Source organism: Ornithorhynchus anatinus, chromosome 10, assembly GCF_004115215.2.
Source record: "Ornithorhynchus anatinus isolate Pmale09 chromosome 10, mOrnAna1.pri.v4, whole genome shotgun sequence".
Classification (NCBI taxonomy): Eukaryota; Metazoa; Chordata; class Mammalia; order Monotremata; family Ornithorhynchidae; genus Ornithorhynchus; species Ornithorhynchus anatinus.
The window spans coordinates 54635913-54656284 of NC_041737.1; the positions used below are offsets into that span (position 1 = coordinate 54635913).

The following is a 20372-nucleotide window of genomic DNA, read 5'->3' on the forward strand; positions in this document are numbered from 1 at the left end:
CACTCAATAAAGACAACTGAATGGATGAATGAATCCAGGGCCAAGGCCCATCTTGGCCCGAACTCAGGTGACCTCTTTCCCATTCTCTCCCCTCCTCCATAGTATAGGCCCCGTTTTTCCCTCTCACAGAGGGATCTGGGGTCCCAGGGCGGCTATGGGCAGTGCCAGGGCAGACTGGTTCATATACCGAGAGCTTGGGGAGAAAGGGCCCTGTGGAAGCAACGAGGCAGCCAACGAGCACCTGGACACTGCTACCCAGGGACCGCCTTGGCCGCTGAAAACAGTGCCCGGGCAGAGCGCTGGCCTGCATGGCCAGGGCCCGAAAGAGGAGCGAGATGAGGCCCAGCGGCCCTCCCCCAAAGCAAGGCAAGAGGCACTGAAGAGAGAGATGGAGATGAAAGAGTTTATTTCTTTTTGCTTTTGCTTCTCTTCTCCTCCTTGAGTTTCCTCTTGGACACTTTGGGGCTGCTGGCTTTGTGGTACAGGTGGTAGCCGATGAGGCCCAGGAGGGCTGGCACCAGGCCGATGCCGACCAAGGGCAGCACCCGCTTGGCTACTTTCTGCCAGTAGCTGGCTCGGACCAGGGCGATGAGCTCCACCTCAAACTGGAGCACGGCATCCCCTGAGGGACAGATGGGGTCAGGGCCACCACAGGTGGTGGGGGGATGGGGGTGGGGGAGGGAGGACTGGGCCTTGAGGACTCACCCTCCCTCCATCCCTCCCGGATGTCTGGGGGTGGTGGTCAATGGAGCAAGCAGATGGCCCCCTGGGTGGTGGAGGCCAGACTGGGAAAGTGATCCATTTCGGGCTGGAGCACATCTCCCATGCGCTTGGTAGAGTGCTCTGCACACAGGGCTCAATAATAGGATTGAATGAATGAATGATGGGAGACCACAGCAGAGAAGAAGAGGAAGGTTGGGGGTCAAAGCTCGGGCAGTGGGAGCAGGGGTCCAAGCTGGGCCCCTCCTCCCCAGTAGCGGGGGAGATGGCAGCTGCTGGGTCCGGACCTGAGTCCCGGTTACAGAGAGCAGGCCCAGTGGGACCAAAGGAGGAGGAAGAACAAGAGAGGAGCAAACTGGTGGGAGTTGAGTAAGAGAGAAGAAGCCAAACCGGTGAGAGGAAAGGGGAGGTGTAGGGAACAAGGCTGGGTAGCGGGTGGAACATGCTTTGAAGGGAAGGAGAGGCAAGAGTGGGTAAACCTAAGAAGCAGCGTGGCCTAGTGGATAGAGTATGGGCCTGGGAGTCTGAGGACCTGGCTTCCAATCCTGACTCCTCCACTTGCCTCCGGTATGACCTTGGGCAAGTCACTTCATTTCACTTCTCTGTGCCTCAACTGCCTCATCTGTAAAATGGGGATTGAGACTGGGAGCCCTATGTGGGACAGGGACTGTGTCAACCCAATTATCTTGTATCTAACCCAGCAATTAGTACAGTGTTGACACATAGTAAGCGCTTAACTAATACCACAGTCATTATTATTATAGTAAGCACTTAACAAATACTACTATTATTATTAATAAACTCACTGATCAGAAAGTTTTGCCCATTAGGCCTAAGTGGATGGATCAATCTGCCTAGGAATAGGGGTGAAGGGGAAAACACCTAGGTAAAATGGGGTGGGGGGGAAGGAGAGATGGATGGATGGATGGATAGACTGGGAAAGGGTATCACTTAGGAGAGACTGGGGAGGTTTCCAGGGAAGGACGCATTGGGAAGTTACCTGGAATGGAGGGAGGGAATCCTCTCTTCCCATAGGCCAGGTGAGGGGGGATCGTCGCCCTGCGCTTCTCCCTGCAGGGCAGCAGGAGAACATGTGAGAGAAGCAAACCAGTTCTCGATTACTTTCCCCCACTTCAAAACCTATTAAAGGCACCTCTCCTCCAGGAGGCCTTCCCTGACTAAGCCCCCTCCTTTCCTCTTCTCCCACTCCCTTCTGCAATCACCCTGACTTGCTCCCTTTGTTCTTCCCCCAGCTCCCAGCCCCATAGCACTTCTGTACATATCTGTCATTTATTTATTTCTAATAATGTCTGTCTCCCCCACCCCTCCAGACTGTAAGCTAGTTGTGGGCAGGGAATGTGTCTATTATTGTTGAATTGTCCTCTCCCAAGCGCTCAGTACAGTGCTCTGCATACAGTAAGTGCTCAATAAATATAATTGAATGAATGAGTGAATGAATAGCTGGGGCAGCTGCAGACTCAACCCCTCAGTTCACCCCAGTTGGCTGTGGGGGGGCCTGGAGCAAGGAGAGGTGCAGGGGGACCCTCTGGGTGGGCCTGGGAGTCAGAAAGACCTGGGTTCTAATCCCAGCTCTGCCACTCATCTGCTGTGTGACTTTGGGCAAGTCACATTGCTTGTCTGGGCCTCAGTTACCTCACCTGGAAAATGGGGATTAAAACTGTGAGGCCCATGTGAGACAGGGACTGTGTCCAACCCAATTACCATATTCACCCCAGTGCTTGGTACAATGCCTGGCACATAGTAAGCCCTTAACAAATACCACAATTTATTATTATTATTATTATTATTATTATTATTAGGAGAGGTCTCGGCTAGGTCTGGCTGTCCAGGCCCCAGCTCCAGCCCCACCCCCGGACTCACCCTACACACATGTCCAGCAGACTCTGCTCCAGGCCTGGACAGCGGCCACAAAATAAGAAGAACCTGTTGAGTGCGTCGCTCCGTGGGACCTCCCGCCCCCGCCCCGAGGAGTGGGAAGGGGCCTACGACCCCCTCCTCTCCCCCCATCTCTCCCTCCTCCCGTGGGGCTTGGGCGATCCCGGGTGGCCGACGGGAGACCCCTGCCCTAAAGGGCCAGGGCCAGGGGCCCACCTGTGGCATCTTGAGAGAGGGGCTTCGGAAGGGTGGGGAGGGGGGAAGAGGGAAGGGGGCGACCTACCGGGGATCACCTGCTTCTGCCCCAGCTCGATGACCAGCGGGTCCCGGGTCAGAGAGGTGTCAATGACGCGCCCGTCGGCCAGGCTGCCCTGGGGGGGGGGGTCGGGGGACAGGGACACAGACATTCAGACACACACACGAGACACCCAGCGGGGTGGGCGCCCCCTGCCCGCTCCCACCCCGGCCCTGCTGGGGGCTGCAGGGGCGGAGGGCGGACTGAGCGCCCCCCAAGGCGCCCACCACGTGCCACGTGTCCCCTCCCCCCGGCCCCGTGGCCGGGCGGCCGCCGCCGGTGCTGACGTGTCCTGCGGGGCCCCGCCCCCCGCCCCCCCGGTCCGGACCCCCGCCTCCCGGCCCGGACCCCCGGCCCCCGGCCCGGACCCCCGGCCCGGACCCCCTTGCGAGCCCCCGGCCCGCTCCTGTCCGGTCCTCACCGTGTAGTGGATGTGCAGCGTGTCGCCCAGGGCGGCGGGCTCGGCGCACGGCTCGGGGGGCTCCACCTAAGGCCCGACAACGGGGATGGGCGAGGAGGGCGGGGAGGAGACCCCGGTCCAGGGACGCCCTTCTCCCTCCCCCTCCCGGCTCGGTCCCGGTCCGTCCCCCCGCCCCCCGGCCCTTGGTGTCCGCGGTGGGGCCGGAGGGCTCCGGGGGGGCCTCACCAGAGTCTCCAGCTGGAGGGTCCGGACGGGACTTTGGGTCTGGGTCCCGGGCTGGGCCCCGCTCTCCGGCCCGCCCAGCGCCAGCCCCAGCCCCAGCCCCAGCCCCAGCAGCAGCAGCACCGGGAGGAGGGGCGGCGACGGCGACGGGGCCGGGGTCGGCGTTGGGGGTCGCGGGGCCATGGCTGCGGCGCGCGGACACGGGCTGGGGGCGGCCACGGCTCCGACCAGCACAGGCCGGGGCGGACCCGGGGGGCGGGGCGGACCCGGGGCCCTCCCCCGACCGGGACCCCGCCCCCCGGGGCCCAGGCCGGACAAACGGGGCTCCTCGAGGGAGGGGGGCGGTGGCAACCCCTCCACCCCCTCACCGACCACCCCCCTGAAGCCAGCCTCTCCCCCGGCCCCCTCCCCCTCCTCAGGAGGAAGGAGGTCAGTCCCCTCCGGAGCCCCCTTGGGCCGCCAGCTTGACCCCCGGCCTCCTGCCCACCATCCAAGCTGCCCCCGGTGCCTCTCGGCCCTGCCGAGGGCAGGAGGGGCTGGGGGGCGCCGGGCTCAGTCCAGAGCCTTTCATGGTGCCCAAGGCGGCTGCCCCCTGATGGCCTCCAGGCCTGCCGCCTGGGAAAGCCCTCGCCCTCCCCCAGCCCGAGGGAGAGAACCGGTCCGGCCGGCCCGGCCCGGCCCGGTGTCTGGGAGCCGGGGTGCGGCGCCAGGGTTCAACGCTTCGGGGTGAACCCTCGGTCCGCGGACGCCTCGCCCTGCCCCTCCCGTGCCCGCCCTGCCGTACCCCGGACGGGCCCCGCCACGCTCGCCGCCTGCCCGGCCCGTGGGTGCCCGGGAACGATGACGGTGATGACTGTGATGATGGTATTCGTTAAGTGCTTATTATGGGTCAAGCATTGGGGTAGATACGAGCTAATGAGTTTGGACACAGTCCCCGTCCCACACGGGGCTCACGGTCTCAATCCCCATTTTACAGATGAGGGAACTGAGGCCCAGAGAAGTGAAGTGACTTGCCCAAGATGACACCGCAGACAAGTGGCGGAGCCGGGCCTAATGACAATAATTCTCGTGTTTACTAAGGGCTCACTGTCTACCAGGCACTGTTCTAAGCACCGGGGTAGTTACAACCTAATGAGGTTGGACGCAGTCCCCGTCCCAAATGGGGCTCACCGTCTCAATCCCCATTTTGCAGATGAGGGAACTGAGGCCCAGAGTAGTGAAGTGACTTGCCCGAGGTCACACAGCAGACCAGTGGAGGGGTCAGGACTAGAACCCAGGTCGACCCGACTCCCAGGCCCGTGCTCTATCCACTAAGCCACAGTGTTTCTCTAACGTCCAGGGTCTCCAGGGAGGCAACAGGTCCTTGCTGGAGCGTTGGCATGGTGTACGGGGTGGGGGATTCTGCCCACATTGGGGGAGGGGCAACTGGTGGCCCCCAGGAAGGGGTTAGGGAGATTATGGGGCCTCTTCCCACTTCCTCTTCTAGGGACCCGGAAGCAGAATTAAAATTCCGGAGAAAAGAATGAGAGGGTCCGTACATGGCAGGGAGCAGCAGAGGCTGCTAAGTTTTTCATATTCTTAATATTCAAAATTATAATTATAATTCATAAAAAAGAATGATGGCCTGTATTAAGCAATGACAATGTGCTAACTGCTAAGGTAGAACTAAGGCTATGAGATTGGAGATAGTCCCTACCCTACGTGGGGTTCACAATCAATCTTATCCCCATTTTACAGATAAGTGACTTGCCCAAGGTCACCCAGTGGCAGAGCTGGGACGGGAACCAAGGTCACCTGACTCCTGGTCTCACGCTCTTTCCGCTAAGTCACGTGACAAAGCCATGTGAGAAGCAGCATGGCTTAGAGTGCGGGCCTCCAGAGGAGAGTCAGAAGGACCTGGGTTCTAATCCCAGCTCTGCCACTTGTCTGCTGGGTGATCTTGGGCAAGTCACTCCTCTGAGCCTCAGTTCTCTCATCTGTAAAATGGGGATTAAGACTCTGAGCCCCATGGAGGACATGGATTATGCCCAACCTGATTATAGTTTGTATCTACCCTAGAGTTTAGTACAGTGCCTGGCATGTAGTAAGCACTTAATACCACAATTATTATTATTGCAGAGAATGTGTTTATTGTTATATTGTACTCTCCCAAGCACTTAGTACAGTGCTTTGCACAGAGTAAGTGCTTGATAAATACGACGAATGAATTATTATTATTATTAATAATAAGATTTGCACAAATTTCCTCTAAGGAAGTGTTTGAGGCCTCTGCCTTCTTTACACCGGCCCAGGTCTTCTCCCACCCAGGCTCCCAGGCCTCTGCAGTTTCTCGGCGCTGCCCCGGGCGGCTCACATCCCCAGCATCTCCCTCCTCACGCTCCTCTGCCCTCAGCCCCCACCCCTCGGATCCCTGAGCCCCCTTCCCCCAAGGTCTATTCTTCTCTTCTTCCAGACCCAGTGCACTGCACCGCCTCCTCCTACTTTCTCCCGAACGCCCCCGCCCCGGGACTCGGCCTAGATTCAATGCACACACAACTGCGGTGCCTCCTTGTCTATGCCTAGGGCCATCAGGAAGGGGGGCCACTAACCCAAGACCCCTGGGCTGAGGGAGGGGAAGGGGAAGAGGAGGAAAGCAGCCCCTCCCGGGGTCCCAAAGGGCCCACGAGGTCAGGGGGAGAGAGGGGAGGAGTGTCCCACATCCTCCCCCTAACCTGGAACTCCCTCCCCCTTCACATACTCCAGACCACCACCCTCCCCATCTTCAAAGTATTATTATGATGTGACCTAATGGATCACATAATATTTGTTAAGCGCTTACTATGTGCCAAGCACTGCTCTAAGCGCTGGGGTAGATACAGCGGAATTAGGTTGTCCCACGTGAGGCTCACAGTCTTCATCCCAATTTTACAGATGAGGTAACTGAGGCACCGAGAAGTTAAGTGACTTGCCCACAGTCACACAGCTGACAGGTGGTAGAGCCGGGAATAGAACCTATGACCTCAGACTCCTAAGCCCGGGCTCTTTCCACTGAGCCACGCTGCTTCTCATAAGCATTCTCATCTGAATTGTCATCTCCTCCAAGAAGCCTTCCTAAATTATGCCCTCTTTTCCCCGCTCATTCTCCCTTCTGAGTCATCAATCCACTTGGATCTGTGGCCTTTGGTCATTTGATATTTGTCCCACCCCCAACCCCACAGCACTTATGCACTTATCTTTAAATTATATGTGATTTATTTCTATTAATATCTGCCTCCCCTTCTAGACCATAAACTCATTATGGGCAGGGAACACGTCTGTTCGTTCTGTTGTACTCTCCCAAGTTCTACTACAGTGCTTTGCACATAAGTGCTCAATAAATACCATCGATTGATCCCAAGTGCATAGTACAGTGCACTGCACTTGGTAACCACTCAATAAATCCCATTGATTGGTTGATTTTCTCGCAGGAGGGACGGGTCAGGATAGAGATTGAGGCCGAATGACTGACTGGAAGTGCAGGACGCCAGGGTCTCCATTAATGCCAAAAGGAGCCGAGAGGGCCATTTGGGCTCTCTATCCACCTTGGACCGCCCTCTCCATCCTCAGGGACCCCAATCCCATCAGCCTGCCTTCCTCTCACATGCCACGCTCTCCCTGCACCGGCCACAGGCAATCCTGAATTAGGTCCTGTGGCCTTCATAGATCTGGTCCTCCCCTGACAGAAATCTAGAACGGCCTAGCGGATAGAACACAGGCCTGGGATTCAGAAGGGCCTCAGTTCTCATTCCAGCTCCACCATGTCTGCTGTGTGACCTTGGACAAGTCACTTCACTTCTCTGGGCCTCTGTTCCCTCATCTGAACAAAGGGGATTAGGACTGTGAGCCCTGTGTGGGACAGGGACTGTGTCCAACTCGATTATCTACCCCAGTGCCTGACACATAATAAGTGCTTAACAAATACCATCTAATCTAGCACCAACTCCTCTGCCGGGCACATGGCCCCTCCTCATCTATCCTCTGCCCAGGGTGCTGGGGAGGGTCTGCTGTGCCCCCTGCTACAGTCAGCGCTTGATTGGGGGCGGGGGAGAATGGACTTTGACTGCTGGCACGAGACAGCCCAGTCTGGTGTGAGGATCACACGATATACCACGAGTGTACCACGTATGCCGGCGGACGTGTGGGAAACAGCCTGTGTATGTCCACCTCCCAGATGCCACGAATGGAAGCCAAGACAGGTCAGTTTAGTTGCCCCACAGGTCAAGCCTCAGCAGGGTCAGGGGATCCAGGGCCCCCCCAACCTCCCAGATTTTGTCCTGGGACCGGGAGGGAACATGGGCCAAACTCCAGCTAGGAATGAGTGTCAGTCAGTCAATCATATTTACTGAGCACTTCCTGTGTGCAGAGAACCGTACTAAATGCTTGGAAGAATACAACAGAACAATAAACACATTCCCTGCCCATAACAAGTTTACAGTCCAGAAGCCTAACCAACAGTCTTCAACCTCACCGACCCCCACAATCGCAGTTTGGCCCAGGGGGCTTCTGATCCCGTCACCCCAGGCCGGCGCCCCCCACCCTCTGGCAGCCCTATTTCCTCCCCTTCCCACAGCAGGCAAGAGACGAGGCCGGACCAGGGCTACATAAAACATGTTTAATATCCAACCAGGGTCACAGTCCCTGGGAAGGAGGGGCGGGGGCGGAAATGGGGCATTACACAGGAACTGAACACATTCCGGGGGGGAGGGAGGGGCAGGGGCAAAAGGCAGGGTGTGGGGGGGGAACCAGCTCAGAACTGCAGATACCACTACACACCACACACACTAGGGGGTGGGGGGAGGCAGGAGGGGAAGGAAGGCAGGGGCCCAGAACAAAAATGTCTGATCCTGTGCCTGACAGACACCCAGGGGTAACCCTCCTGCTGCTCCGCTCCCCTCCCGGCCAACACTTTGGGGCAGAGGCGGCAGGAGGAGGAGGAAGAGCGGGAGGAGGAGGACAGGAAGAGCAGGAGGAAGAGGACACAGGCACCGCCCCCTGCCAGCCCCTTCTGAAGCAGCGCGGATGCCTGGATGCCGAGAGCGGAGCTGGGGGTCAGCAGACCCCTCTGTGGAGCAAACTAGGGTTGGAGGAGGGGCGGGGGGAGCAGTCTGGGTAAGAGTCTCCCCCAGAGCAGAAGGACCTAGATAGAGGGGCAGAGACCGGCCTGAACCCCAGGGCCGTGGGGCGGAGGGGGTAGCTGGGGGAGGGGAAGGGGGCGGGTGTTGGGAGTGAAATTAAAATGCGAAAACCTGAAACCCAGCCTTCGCCCCCTTCTATATGTGTGCGCAGGCACACACGCACACCCATGCGCCTACACATACGTGCGCACAACCACAGGCACCCGTCTATGCACACGCCCACACGCACCTATGCATGCATCTATGCGCACACAGAAACCCAAAGAGCGAGATGCAACAACCAAGCAGCGGCAGGAATGAGTTCTGGCTTGGCAGGGAGGGAGGGAGGGAGGAAGGAAGGGAGAGGGCTTCACAGTTGATCCTGGGGAGAGACACTGAGAGGCAGCCAAGAGAAAGGGCCTCCCTCCCTGCTAGGATAGGGGACGCTTGGGAGGCAGAATGGGGTGCCCCACCCCCCAGCCCTCACTCTGGGGGAGGGGTACGGGGGAAGGGAGGGAAGGGGGCTGGGACCGCTCGGGGACTCGGGGCGCAGCCAGCACACACAGGAGCCCAAGGGAGCGGCCGCGGCTTCCCAGAAACCGCTGCGGACCAAGGGTGGGGGGCGCACCCGCCTCGGCCTCCGGTTGCCTGACGGGGTCCTGAGGGTCAGTGAGGGGAGTAGCAGCAGCTTCTGAACTGGATATTCACTTCTGGGGGTTGGGGGGACAGGAAAGGACAGAGCAACCCAGAGCCCTGCCCTGCATCCCACAGGCCTCCAGTCTCTAACTCTAGTTCTCAAAGGAGCGGGTACCCCCCCCCCCCCCCCCCCTATGCCACAGCTCAATCGACTTGTCGGGAAGCAGGAGGGGGGTGGGAGCTGGCTCCGTCAGTGGTCCCTTCAGCTGGAGGATTAGAGCTGGGAGCGAGGAGGGGTCCTGGCCCGGAAGCAGAGAGGAGACTCAGGGGAGGGGCCCAGGATCAGCCCCGTCACCGCCAGGCAGTAGTCAAGGCTGGGGGGTGGGGAAAAGGGACGGGGGAGGGGAGTAGAGAAGGCGGGGGTGCTCCTCAGACTCCCATGCCCAGATTGCAGCAAAGGGGCCCTGGACCTCGGCTTCTAACCACATTCCCCTGGCCCACCAGCCCCTGACCCTGGCTCCCCCTGCCCTCCCTTCCACCTTTTCCTCTCTCCGTACATACACACACACACGCGTGCACACACACGCACACACACACGCACACACACACACAAGGACCGTGCAATATCCAGGTAGACCGGAACTGGGGAGACTGGGGGTGTGGGTGGTGGGGGAAGGCCCAGAGTGGGGACTCAGATGCCAAGTGCACAGCAACCAGAGCCAAACCAAGCGAGGGAACAGGATTGGGGACAGACCCTCACCCCTGGAGCCCCAGCAGCTGGGGAGTTTTGGGGGGAGGGGAGAAAAGGGAGGTGCTGAGAAACTAGAGTTCAAAAAATTCAGTAAACCGGAGTGAATTGTCATCCAAACCACAACAGCGACTGGAGGAACGGCCTTGCCATCTCAGCAAGGTGCGGGGTGGAGGGGGAGGGAGGGAGAGGTGGGGGTGGACCCTGGTCACCCTGGTCATCAGGGTGTAGGGAGGGGAGCCGGTAGGGTTGTGGGGGGAAGGAGTGGTAGGGGGCTTGAGGCTCACTTCTTGTTCTTGAGCTGGTTGGCAAGCCAGTCCAGACCCTCGTAGAGCCCGTCGCCACTGGTGGCACAGGTGGCCTGGATGTACCAGTTGCGGTGGCGCAGGGAATGCAGGCCCAGCTTGTCTGTGATCTCGGCGGCGTTCATGGCGTTGGGGAGGTCCTGGAGGGTGTGGGTGCGGGGGAGGGGACAGGTCGCACCCCGGTTCTCAAAAGAGGGGGCTCCCCCCACCCCCATGACTCGATCGACTAGGGCGGATTCGGGGGGGGGAGGAGGCCCGGTCAGTGGTCCCTATAACTGGGGGAGGGGGAGGCCCCCCACACTAGGCCCAGCCCCAGATCTCTCACCCGCCCCCACTGCTCCTGGCCACCCCGGGACTGAGGGGTCGGGTGGGTGGGCCCTCCGGGGACCAGGGCCCTCGAGGATGGGGTGACCTGGCCGGGCTGTGCCCCTGAAGCAGCACACCCCGAGCGGCCCTGAGTGTTGAGGAGCAGGCAGCAGGCACGGGGGTGAGGGCGGGCACGGGGGTGTGGTGGCCTCGCACCTGCTTGTTGGCGAAGACGAGGAGCACAGCATCCCTCAGCTCGTCCTCGGCCAGCATCCGCATCAGCTCCTCTCGGGCCTCGTTCACCCGTTCCCGGTCATTGCTGTCCACCACGAAGATCAACCCTGCGGGCCCAGAGCGCTGACTGCGTGGGGGTGCGACGTGGGCAAGGGAATGCGCCCCCATTCCCCAGACCCCAGGGACGTCCCCGCCAGGGACATGCACCCATCCCCACTCTCCAGGGATACCTACCTGCACCGGCCCCACCGGGGTGCCTCCACCAGGGACACACACCCCTCCCCTGGGGACACTCTCAAGGACCCGCCCCAGGGACAGCCCCCCATTCCCCAGGGAAACTCCCCTCAGGCAACCCCTCATTCCTAGGATGACTCCCCCCAGGGATACATCCCCATCCCCCAGGGACGCTCCCCCGGGACCCGCCCCCCCAATCCTTCAGAGATGGCCCCCAACCCCTCCCCCAGGGATGCCCCTCCCACTCTCTCCCTGGCCTGCCCTACCCTGGGTGTTCTGGAAGTAGTGCCTCCAGAGGGGCCGGATCTTGTCCTGGCCGCCCACGTCCCACACTGTGAAACTGATGTTCTTGTACTCAACCGTCTCCACGTTGAAGCCTGTGGAGTCAGGGAGCAAGGAGGTGCAGAATCAGAAACCAGTCTGGGCCGGACCAGGCTCTCACAGGGCTCCTAGCCCAACCGGCGACACAGGATGCACAGATGACCCAGAGCCTTCCATCGAGACCCAGACCGGGGCCAGAAATGTCAGGAGGGTGTCAAGATGGGGACGGCTGGAGGGAGTGGGTTGTCGGAAGTGGGACGGGAAGGTGGGCTGGAGGCTGAGGCAGCGGGTGAATTAGGGAAAGCTTCTAGAGAAGGAGGTGGTGGTGGACCCTGGAGATATGCAATAAATGAAGGAGGGGGCAGGAAGCAGTAGGGTAGGGGCAGCCAGGGGTGGGGATGAAGGGGGAGCTGACTGGAGTCGGGGGGCAGAATGGAGTCGGGGAAGGGCAGACAGGAGCTGGAGGGTGGGTGAGAAGCTTTTCCAGGCAGAGTGTGGCCTGGGCGTGAGGACTTGGAGCTGGGCTGGGGTGGCCAGAAAGATCAGGGAGGCAGGAAGTGGGAGGCAGAGGGAACCCCACCTACAACCCCCCTGGTCTCAGCGCTGCCCCAGTTCAGCCCAGAACCCCGGGGCCCACTGGATGCCTCCGAGGGACAGACAGCTCCAACCCAGCCCCAATGAAAGCTAGGACCTGGGAGAGGCCTCGCCCCTCTACCCCCAAATCCTGCCCCACCGCCCCGCCCACATCAACCTGGGCACCCCCACCCCAAACCTGCCAAGGTAGATGATCTGTACCGACTGCCAGGCTGACTTGGGAAGGGTCATGGGGCCAGGGAGGGGGGTACTAGGGAGCCAACCCCGTGGAGGTGGAAAGCTCAATGGGGAAAGAGCCTCTCGCCACCCCCAGGGTCCAGAGTTCCCAGAGCAGGGGGAGGCCCCAGAGTGCCCATGACCTGGGTGGTGGGGGGAGGCACAGCTCCGGCGGTCCCAGAGAGAAGAGGACATCTTGGGACCCCCAAAGTGGAACAACCCACTGTCCGTACCGATGGTGGGGATGGTGGTGACGATCTCTCCCAGCTTCAGCTTATAGAGAATAGTGGTCTTGCCAGCTGCATCCAGCCCCACCATCAGAATGCGCATCTCCTTCTTCCCGATGAGGCTCTTGAGGAGGTTCCCAAAGATGTTCCCCATGGCCACGGCAGGGAGGGGGCGGTCCCGGGTGGGCCGCTGAGCGGAGACAGGGCTGAGCGAGCGGCGAGGGCAGAAGCGTCTCTGGCGTGGAGGACTGATTCCTGTGAAGGGGAGGAAACGGTGTCTAGCCCTATGGGGTGAGAGAGAAGGGAAGGGAGGAGGGTGATCCAGCCCCGGTGGGGAGGGTAAGGGGGGAAAGTATGGTTCAGCCCCAGCAGGGAGAGAAGGGGAGAGTGTGGTCCAACTCTAGGCAGGGAGAGGATGGGGTGAGCATGGTCCAGCTCCGGTAGGAAGAGTAGAAGGGACCGTGGTACAGCCCCGGTGGGGAGAGAGAGGAGCATGGTATAGCCCTCGTCAGGAGAAAAACGGGAGAAAAAGGGGGAGTGTGGTCCAGCCCGGTGGGGAGAGAGGTGGGGAATGTGATCCAGCCCCAGTGGGGAGGGAAGTGGGGAATGTGGTGCAGCCCCAGCGGGGAGAGAGAGCGTGGTCCAGGCTGAGATGGACAATGGGGGGACCCTTTGTCCACCCCGACCCTGAACCTCTAGATCCAATGCCCCTGCAGGAAGCTCCCCGGAGTGGGTGGGACAGCCCGGCCCCTCGGTCGCTCCCCTCCCCAAGCCCCCTGAAGCCAAGAAGCAGACAGGGCAGAGATCCCCCGCTCACCCTCTCCCACACCCAGAACACCCAGGCCTCTGCCACCCCCGCCGCTCTGGCCTCCCTCCTTGCAACCAGAAGTGCGGGCTGGGAGCTAGGCCCCAGCAGGTACTGGGGAGGGTCACAAAAGCCCCCCAGAAGACGCCTCACTGGCAACACCTTGAAAGGGGGAGGGGAAGTACATACGGAGGAGGGGAACCAGAACTGCCCGTGCCAGCCGGGCCACCAGGCCCGCCCGCTGGAGGCATGCGTCAGTGGGTAGCTTATTCAGCAGTTCCCATATGCCAGCTGCTGGCACCCTCTTCGGGGCCTGGAAGAGGGACACACGCACACACACGCACGCACACACACACACACACACACAAGCCAAAAGAGCAGGTCCCAACGGGTTCAAGGGGCAGAGGGGACATGGCTGACATTGGGTTGGGGTGGGGGGGATGGGTCATCCCTTCCTGGGGAATGCCCCACCCCCACTCTTGGAGACTCTCACCAGCTGGGACTTGATCCTCCAAACCGGCAACAACAAACATTCAATTCATCTTCAAAGGCTCCAGCGGGGAGCAGCAGCAGGTGGGGCCGGAGGGCAGCCCAAGCCCCGGGGGGGGGGGGGGGGGGGGGGGGGGGCAGGGAGGGCCCGGCTCAAGCTTGGGGTCCTGCCAGACATCACCCACCCACCCACCTCCCCCTCTGCCTGCCCCACTGACCCCAGGGCCCCAGGGGAGATGGAGAAACTCAAACCGGGGAGAGGCCGGGCAGGCCTGTATTTGGGGGTTTGGTGGTGGACCTCATCTTTCCTCTATTACACCCTCCAGCGGGCAACCCACCCCGCAAGTCCCCACTCTCCAAACTCGGTGTACCAAAACATCTAGAGGGGTCCACCGAAGGTCAGCTCCTCCCTCTGCCCGTCTCCACGTCATTGCCTCTCCCCAGGCCATGCTGTCCACAAAGATGGCCAGGCAGAAAGCCGGAGGCCAGGGAGGGTCCTTCATTCCAGCCCCCCGGGGCCTGGAAGTCCTGCCTGCTGTCTATCCTTGGACTCTCCTGCTGCAATGGAAGCCTACCCTCATAGGGTTCTGCCCTCGGTGGAGTCAGAGACCAGTGGCTCCCATCTCCGTTAAACCCCCCTAGGGACCTCATAGACTCCCCGGGCCTCCTTTCCCCTGGAACTGCCCAGTTCCCACGCTCTAATTTCTCTTGGAGTTGCTGAATCCTCTCCATCTTCTCCCCATTCCCCTCAAATCAGGGAGCCCCAAACAGACTCCGGGAGCCAAGTGAGGCAGATCCAAGGACCGACTGTGTTACCTCTTCTGCTAATCCATCTCCATTTCAACATGGTTTGGTGTGAAAGTCTCAGCTGGAGAGGACCTCCAGAGATCATTCAGGCTATTCCCCTGCCTCCAGTCCACTGCTTCTCTCCATAAAGAGTCGGTAGATGTGATCCCTGCCCACAAGGGGCTTACAATCTATACAAGTTCTGAAGTCCGGCAGGAAGTTCCTTCTCCTGTCTAACCTAAATCCCTCCTACTGCAATTTTTTTTAATGGCATTTAAGTGCTTCCTCTGTGCCAGGCACTGTACTAAGAGCTGGGGTAGATGTGAGCTAATCATGTGGGCACAGTCCACATCTCACATGGGACTCAGAGTCTTAATCCCCATTTTACAAATGAGGTAACTGAGGTCCAGAGAAGTTAAATGACTTGCCCCAGGTCACAGAGCAGACAAGGGGCAGAGCTGGGACTAGAACCCAGGTCTTCTGATTCCCAGGCCCGGGCTCTATCCATTAGGCCATGCTACTTCTCATTAGGCCACTGCTGCTTCTCTTTAAATGCATCCCCTCTTAATCAGACCTCAGAGGAGAAAGGAAATGACCTGATCTAGTGATCCTGTTCTGACCTGAAGACTGTAATGTTGACCTTTGATCATTTCTTGTACAAACTCAAGCCCCAGGCCCAAATTCCTTCCTCTATTCCTCAAACATCCTGCTTCCCAGCCCTCTAATCATCTTCATGGCTCTTCTCTTCTGGTTCAGCTTGAGGTCCACTGTGACACCCGGATCTCGAGCGAAGACAACCAGTGGCCTCGCCCTCATCCGCGGCCACTTGGACCAGAATCGACAAGGACTTTGGAGTCTAGAGCCTTGGGTTCTAATTCAACCAGGTTTGGGATGGGAAGGCCTTACTCTTTGCCTGAGTCTCCCCGACCTTTGTTCCTGGGGATAATGTAAGGGGGGACACACAAAAGGAGCTGGGGAAGATTCTGAGCTCCCTGAGAGAAGAAAGCTGGCCATGACTCGGGGTCAGATCCTGCTGCTTAACTCTCTCCTGACCAAGCCCACATCCCCCTCCCGGCAAGGCCCTGAAGGGCTACCCTGCACAAGGGGAAGCAGAGTGGCCTAATGGTTAGAGCCTGGGAGTCAGGAGGCCCTGGGTTCTTATCCTGGCTCGGCCACATCTCCTGTGTGACCTCGGGCAAGTCACTTCATTTTCGGTGCCTCATTTACCCTCATCTGTAAAATGGGGATTAAGAATGTGAATCCCATGTAGGACAGGGGCTGCGTCCAACCCGATTAACTTGTACCTACCCCAGTGCTTAGAACAGCGCTTGGTACCTAGTAAGCACTTGACAAGCACCATAATTTTTAATACTACACATGCTGCATCTAACCTCATTAACTTGTACCTACCCCAGTGCTTAGAACAGCGCTTGGTACCTAGTAAGCACTTGACAAGCACCATAATTTTTAATACTACACATGCTGCATCTAACCTCATTAACTTGTACCTACCCCAGTGCTTAGAACAGCGCTTGGTACCTAGTAAGCGCTTAACAAGCACCATAATTTTTAATATTACACATGCTGCGTCTAACCTGATTAACTTGTACCTACGCCAGTGCTTAGAACAGTGCTCGGTACCTAGTAAGCGCTTAACAAGCACCATAATTTTTAATATTACACCCGCTGCAATTCACAGAGGGGTTCCAGACACCCCGACACACACACACCACAAACACACAGCCCAAGGCCTAGGTTTCACCCTGCCACCTCGGCCTCAAACGGCTGAGCCTTCCTAGGGGAGGTGGGCGGAGGGTGTGGGACAGCGGCCCGGGGGGGAGGAGAGGCTGAAAGGTGAGCCGAGGTGGAGGCCCAGGCCTGACGGACTCAGCAACCAGAGCCTGCCCGTCCAATTAAACTTTCATGGCGCAGATCCGGCCGGGTCCAAAAAGCAGCCGGGGCGGGAAGGTCGGGAGGGCCGGGGGTGGGGGACACGTTTTCTATTTCTCTCCTGGCTAGAACCACCGCAGTGCCCTCTCCATCCCCAACCCCTGCCATTCTCCAGGGGTGGGAGGTGGATCTGCGGGGAAGAGAGGAAGAGCTGGGATGGGGGTGTGCAGGCTCATTTATTCATTCAATAGTATTTATTGAGCGCTTCCTATGTGCAGAGCACTGGACTAAGCGCTTGGCATGGACAAATCGGCAACAGATGAGACAGTCCCTGCCCACTGACGGGTTTCCAGTCTAATCGACTGTTAAGCGCTTACGATGTGCAGGGCACTGTTCTAAGCGCTGGGGTACTTGGGGTCTCCCCAAAACAGGAACAGGAGCCCCTTCCCTCCATCCAAGGCCCCCTTTTCCCCAAGCGCTCCCTTCCCTCCTCCTCCTCCTCGTCCCCCTCCCCCGCCCGGCTGGCGTAAGCAAGGGCTCCATTTTCTGCTCGGGAGCGCTTTTGCTCCTTCCAAATGGGGCGGGGGGGGGGGGGAGAGAGAGGGGGTGTCCCCCCCGCATCCCGGCCGGGATCGGGGACCCGGGCTGCTTCCCATCTCGCGCTGGGAAAGCGGGGAGCAGCAGGAAAAGGACGGAGGCAAGGGGGGGAGGGGATCCCCTTCACCCCAGCTCCTTCCCCCATTAGACTGTTGGGCAGGGATGGTCCCTATCTGTTGCCCAATTGTCCCTTCCCAGCGCTTAGTCCAGTGCTCTAAGGGAGCGCTCAAGAAATACTATTGAATGAATGAATAAGTGAATGAATGAATGAATGGCCCCCGGCCGGACCCCTCCCCCCCCCCCACTGAGGGGGAGGAATGGTGGGACGACACCGGGCCCGTCACCTGCTCCCGCTCCTCCTCCTCCTGCTCCCGCCGGGCCGGGCCCGGCTCCGGTGTCCGTCCGTCCGTCCGGCGTCCGTCCGGCGTCCGTGCGGCTCCGTCCGACGCGTCCGGCCGCCCCCCTCCCCCCCCAACCCCACGACCTCGCACCGGAAGCGGCGGCGGCGGCGGCGGCTCTGAGGAGACTCCCGCCCCTCCCCCCCTCCTCCTTCTCCTCGCCCCAGATCTCGCGAGAACCGCGGGCCGGCCGACGGCAGCTCTCGCGAGACGCGTCGCCATGGCAGCGGCTGCAGCAGCCGGAGCCCCCGCCGCCGAGCGAAGGGCGGGAAGCGGGGGTGGAAAGGGCGAGGAGAAGGGCGCGAGGGGGCGGCCGCCCGCCCGCCCGCCCGCCCGCAGATCATAACGACAATAATATTCATTCAGGGGGTTCTTCGGCCCTCGCTCTGGGCCGGGCCCTGTTCTCAGGCTGGGGGCAGATACTAGGTAGTCAGGTTGTCCCCCCTGGGGCAAACAGTCTCAAAACCCATTTTACAGATGAGGTCACTGAGGCCCAGAGAAGTGAAGTGACTTGTCCCAGGTCACACAGCAGACGTGGGGCGGAGCTGGGATTAGAACCCATAACCTTAAGACTCCCAGTCCCGTGCTCTCTGTGCTACACCGTGCTGCTTCTCGTGATGCTAGGCCCCCTGGGGGGCAGGCCGGGCGACCTCCGAAGGGAGAGACCCTGAAGCTCGATGTGGGCAGGGAATGATAATGATGGTGTTTGCTAAGCGCTTACTATGTGCCAGGCACCGTTAGCCCTGTTTCTTATATTGTTATTTGTACTCCCAAGTGCTTAGTACAGTCACTCATTCAGTTGTATTTATTGAGCGCTTACTGTGTGCAGAGCAGTGTACCCCCAAGCGCTTAGTACAGTCCTCTGCATACGGTAAACGCTCAATAAATACGATTGATTGTGGAGATGGAGTGAAGGCCTGGGTCTGGGATGAAAAAGGTCCCCCTCCGCCCTCCATCATCCCCACTGGACCTCTTTGCTCCACCTTTCCCTGGCTCACCTCCACATCGGCCTCAATCAATCATCAATCAACCCATCGAGGGTATTTGTTATGCACCTACTCTGTGCAGACAACTGTCCTCACTCAATTCGATCCCTCCCCTCAGCTCCCCAGGTTGGACACAAGACAGGCTCTCCCCCCTCTTCCCCACCCCACAGGTCCCTAAGTATTGTACTCTCCCAAGCAACTAGTACAGTGCTCCGCCACAGTAAGCGTTCAATAAATACGATTGAATGAATGAATAATGCCCCTCAGGCCAGTAGGGATCAGGGGAGGATCAGGCTGAGACCCCAGCCCCCCAAGCCCTCTGCCCTCACTTCTGGGAATCCCCCGGAGGGTAAGGGGGAGCAGAGGGAAGCTGAAGTGGGCCGGCTTGCAGGCAGCGGTTGTACTGTTCCAGGCTCCATCTGACGAGGAGCTGGCTTCCCTCCCCCACGGTCTCTCCAGTTTCCTCGCCCTCAGCCCAGGGTGGGGTAGCCGTTCCCATCCATTCCAACCTCCCAGCTCCACCGCGCTAACCGCCCCCCCATACACACACACACACACACATATACACACACATACACACCACCCCCACGTCCCTCCTGGCCCACATCAGAACTGAGCAGAAGCTGCAATCACAAGCCTCCGGCCCTGCACACTGCCCCCTCCCAGCTCCTGCCTCTGACCCCAGGCCTGGGCTGGAGCCCAGCGCGTGTGCCGGGTTCTTGGGGGTGGGCCCGGGAGGGCGGGGGGTGGAGAGGGGAGGGTGGAGAGGGTGGGAGGCGGTGGCCTTGCTGACAAAATCCACTTGGAATTTCTCAAGGTTGCGGTTTGGGTTGTCTCTGCCACAAAGTGTGTCTGAAGGAGGGAGGGAGAGAGCCCCAGAGAGAGAGTAGCTTCCTAGCTAGGGAATGAGGGATGGCTCAGATTGGTGAGGAATAGGGTGGCGAGGGGGAGCCCATGAGGTGCCCCTCGGGGAGATTCACCTACAGCCCTGCCACTGGAGGAGCAAGGGAGATGGTATGCAAGGGTCCAATTTTTCTCATCTCCCCATGCCAGTGATTTCTTCACAATCTCCACCAAAGAGGGGCCCAGCCAGCTGGATCGCCTCAAGTGTTAGGAGCCAGGAGGATTGGGGGGTGGGGGGCGTTAGGACCCCACAGTCTCAGCCACCTGCAAGGCTCACCCTGATAGAGCTATGTAGTGAGATCTACTTGTCTACATTCAGGCTTAGTGACATAATTGTTTATCTTTAAAGAGACCAGACCAGGAAGGGAAACAGACTATTCCACTTGTCCCAGCTCCATTCAGTTCTCTCTCTGCTCTCCTTCTGCCTCCTTTCCCACTCTGCTTCCATCTCCTTAAAGATAAAAGGATTGAGAAGCAGCATGGCTTGAAAAGAGAGAGCAGGGGACTGGGAATGAGGAGACCTGAGTTCTAATCCAGGACATGTTACTTTGCCTGCAGTGTGAACTGGAGCAAGTCACAGGTTCTCTGTGCCTCAGTTTCCTCATCTGTAAAAATGGGGATCGGATAGGGAGAAGATACCTATTTTCCATCTCTTCTGTAGACTGTCAGCTCCATATGGAACAGGGATTATGTCTGATTTACTTGTGTTCTATCTGCCCCACTGCTTGGCACACAGTAAGTGCTAAATAAATACCACAATCATTAACTCACAGAAGGAGCTTGGCCTCCTGGAAAGAGCATGGATCTGGGACCTGGGTTCTAACCCCGGCTCTTCCACTTGCCTGCTGGGTGACCTTAGGTGAGACACAACTTCTCTGGGCCCCAGTTTCCTCATCTATATAATGGGGATTCAATTCCTATTCTCCCTCCGCTCTAGATCATGAGCCCTGTGTGAGGCAGGGTCTGGGTCCGACTGAGTTAGCAGAAGAGTGGATGGTACTTCAGCCCGGC

The 20372-nt window shown here is 59.3% G+C and overlaps 2 protein-coding genes across 2 annotated transcripts; both read right to left on the bottom strand.

The window, feature by feature from the left end:
- Positions 1–388: 388 nt before the first annotated feature.
- FKBP11 (FKBP prolyl isomerase 11) lies at positions 389–4935 on the bottom strand. The gene is made up of 7 exons (XM_029072915.1): positions 4866–4935; positions 3558–3664; positions 3333–3398; positions 2900–2987; positions 2602–2635; positions 1721–1791; positions 389–622 (listed from the first exon to the last, which is right to left on the bottom strand). The coding sequence occupies exons 1-7, from the start codon at positions 4933–4935 to the stop codon at positions 405–407; spliced, it is 654 nt and encodes a 217-aa protein (XP_028928748.1). The 3' UTR covers positions 389–404.
- Positions 4936–8164: 3229 nt separating this feature from the next.
- Positions 8165–17471, bottom strand: ARF3 (ADP ribosylation factor 3). The gene is made up of 5 exons (XM_029073760.2): positions 17419–17471; positions 12514–12762; positions 11416–11526; positions 10898–11022; positions 8165–10515 (listed from the first exon to the last, which is right to left on the bottom strand). The coding sequence occupies exons 2-5, from the start codon at positions 12659–12661 to the stop codon at positions 10354–10356; spliced, it is 546 nt and encodes a 181-aa protein (XP_028929593.1). The 5' UTR covers positions 12662–12762; positions 17419–17471; the 3' UTR covers positions 8165–10353.
- Between the last annotated feature and the right edge of the window lie 2901 nt (positions 17472–20372).

What these genes read in the sequence shown, in the direction of transcription:
- FKBP11 (XM_029072915.1), bottom strand. Translation starts at nt 4,935, where the DNA reads ATGCCAACGCTCCAGCAAGGACCTGTTGCCTCCCTGGAGACCCTGGAC. An exon ending in CGCTGCACATCCACTACACG is followed by an intron (nt 2,988 to 3,332) that starts GTGAGGACCGGA and finishes CCCCCCCCCCAG; the next exon opens with GGCAGCCTGGCCGACGGGCG. An exon ending in GCAGAAGCAGGTGATCCCCG is followed by an intron (nt 2,636 to 2,899) that starts GTAGGTCGCCCC and finishes GCCGCTGTCCAG; the next exon opens with GCCTGGAGCAGAGTCTGCTG.
- ARF3 (XM_029073760.2), bottom strand. Translation starts at nt 12,661, where the DNA reads ATGGGGAACATCTTTGGGAACCTCCTCAAGAGCCTCATCGGGAAGAAG. An exon ending in CTACTTCCAGAACACCCAGG is followed by an intron (nt 11,023 to 11,415) that starts GTAGGGCAGGCC and finishes CTGGGCCCGCAG; the next exon opens with GGTTGATCTTCGTGGTGGAC. An exon ending in TCGTCTTCGCCAACAAGCAG is followed by an intron (nt 10,516 to 10,897) that starts GTGCGAGGCCAC and finishes CACACCCTCCAG; the next exon opens with GACCTCCCCAACGCCATGAA.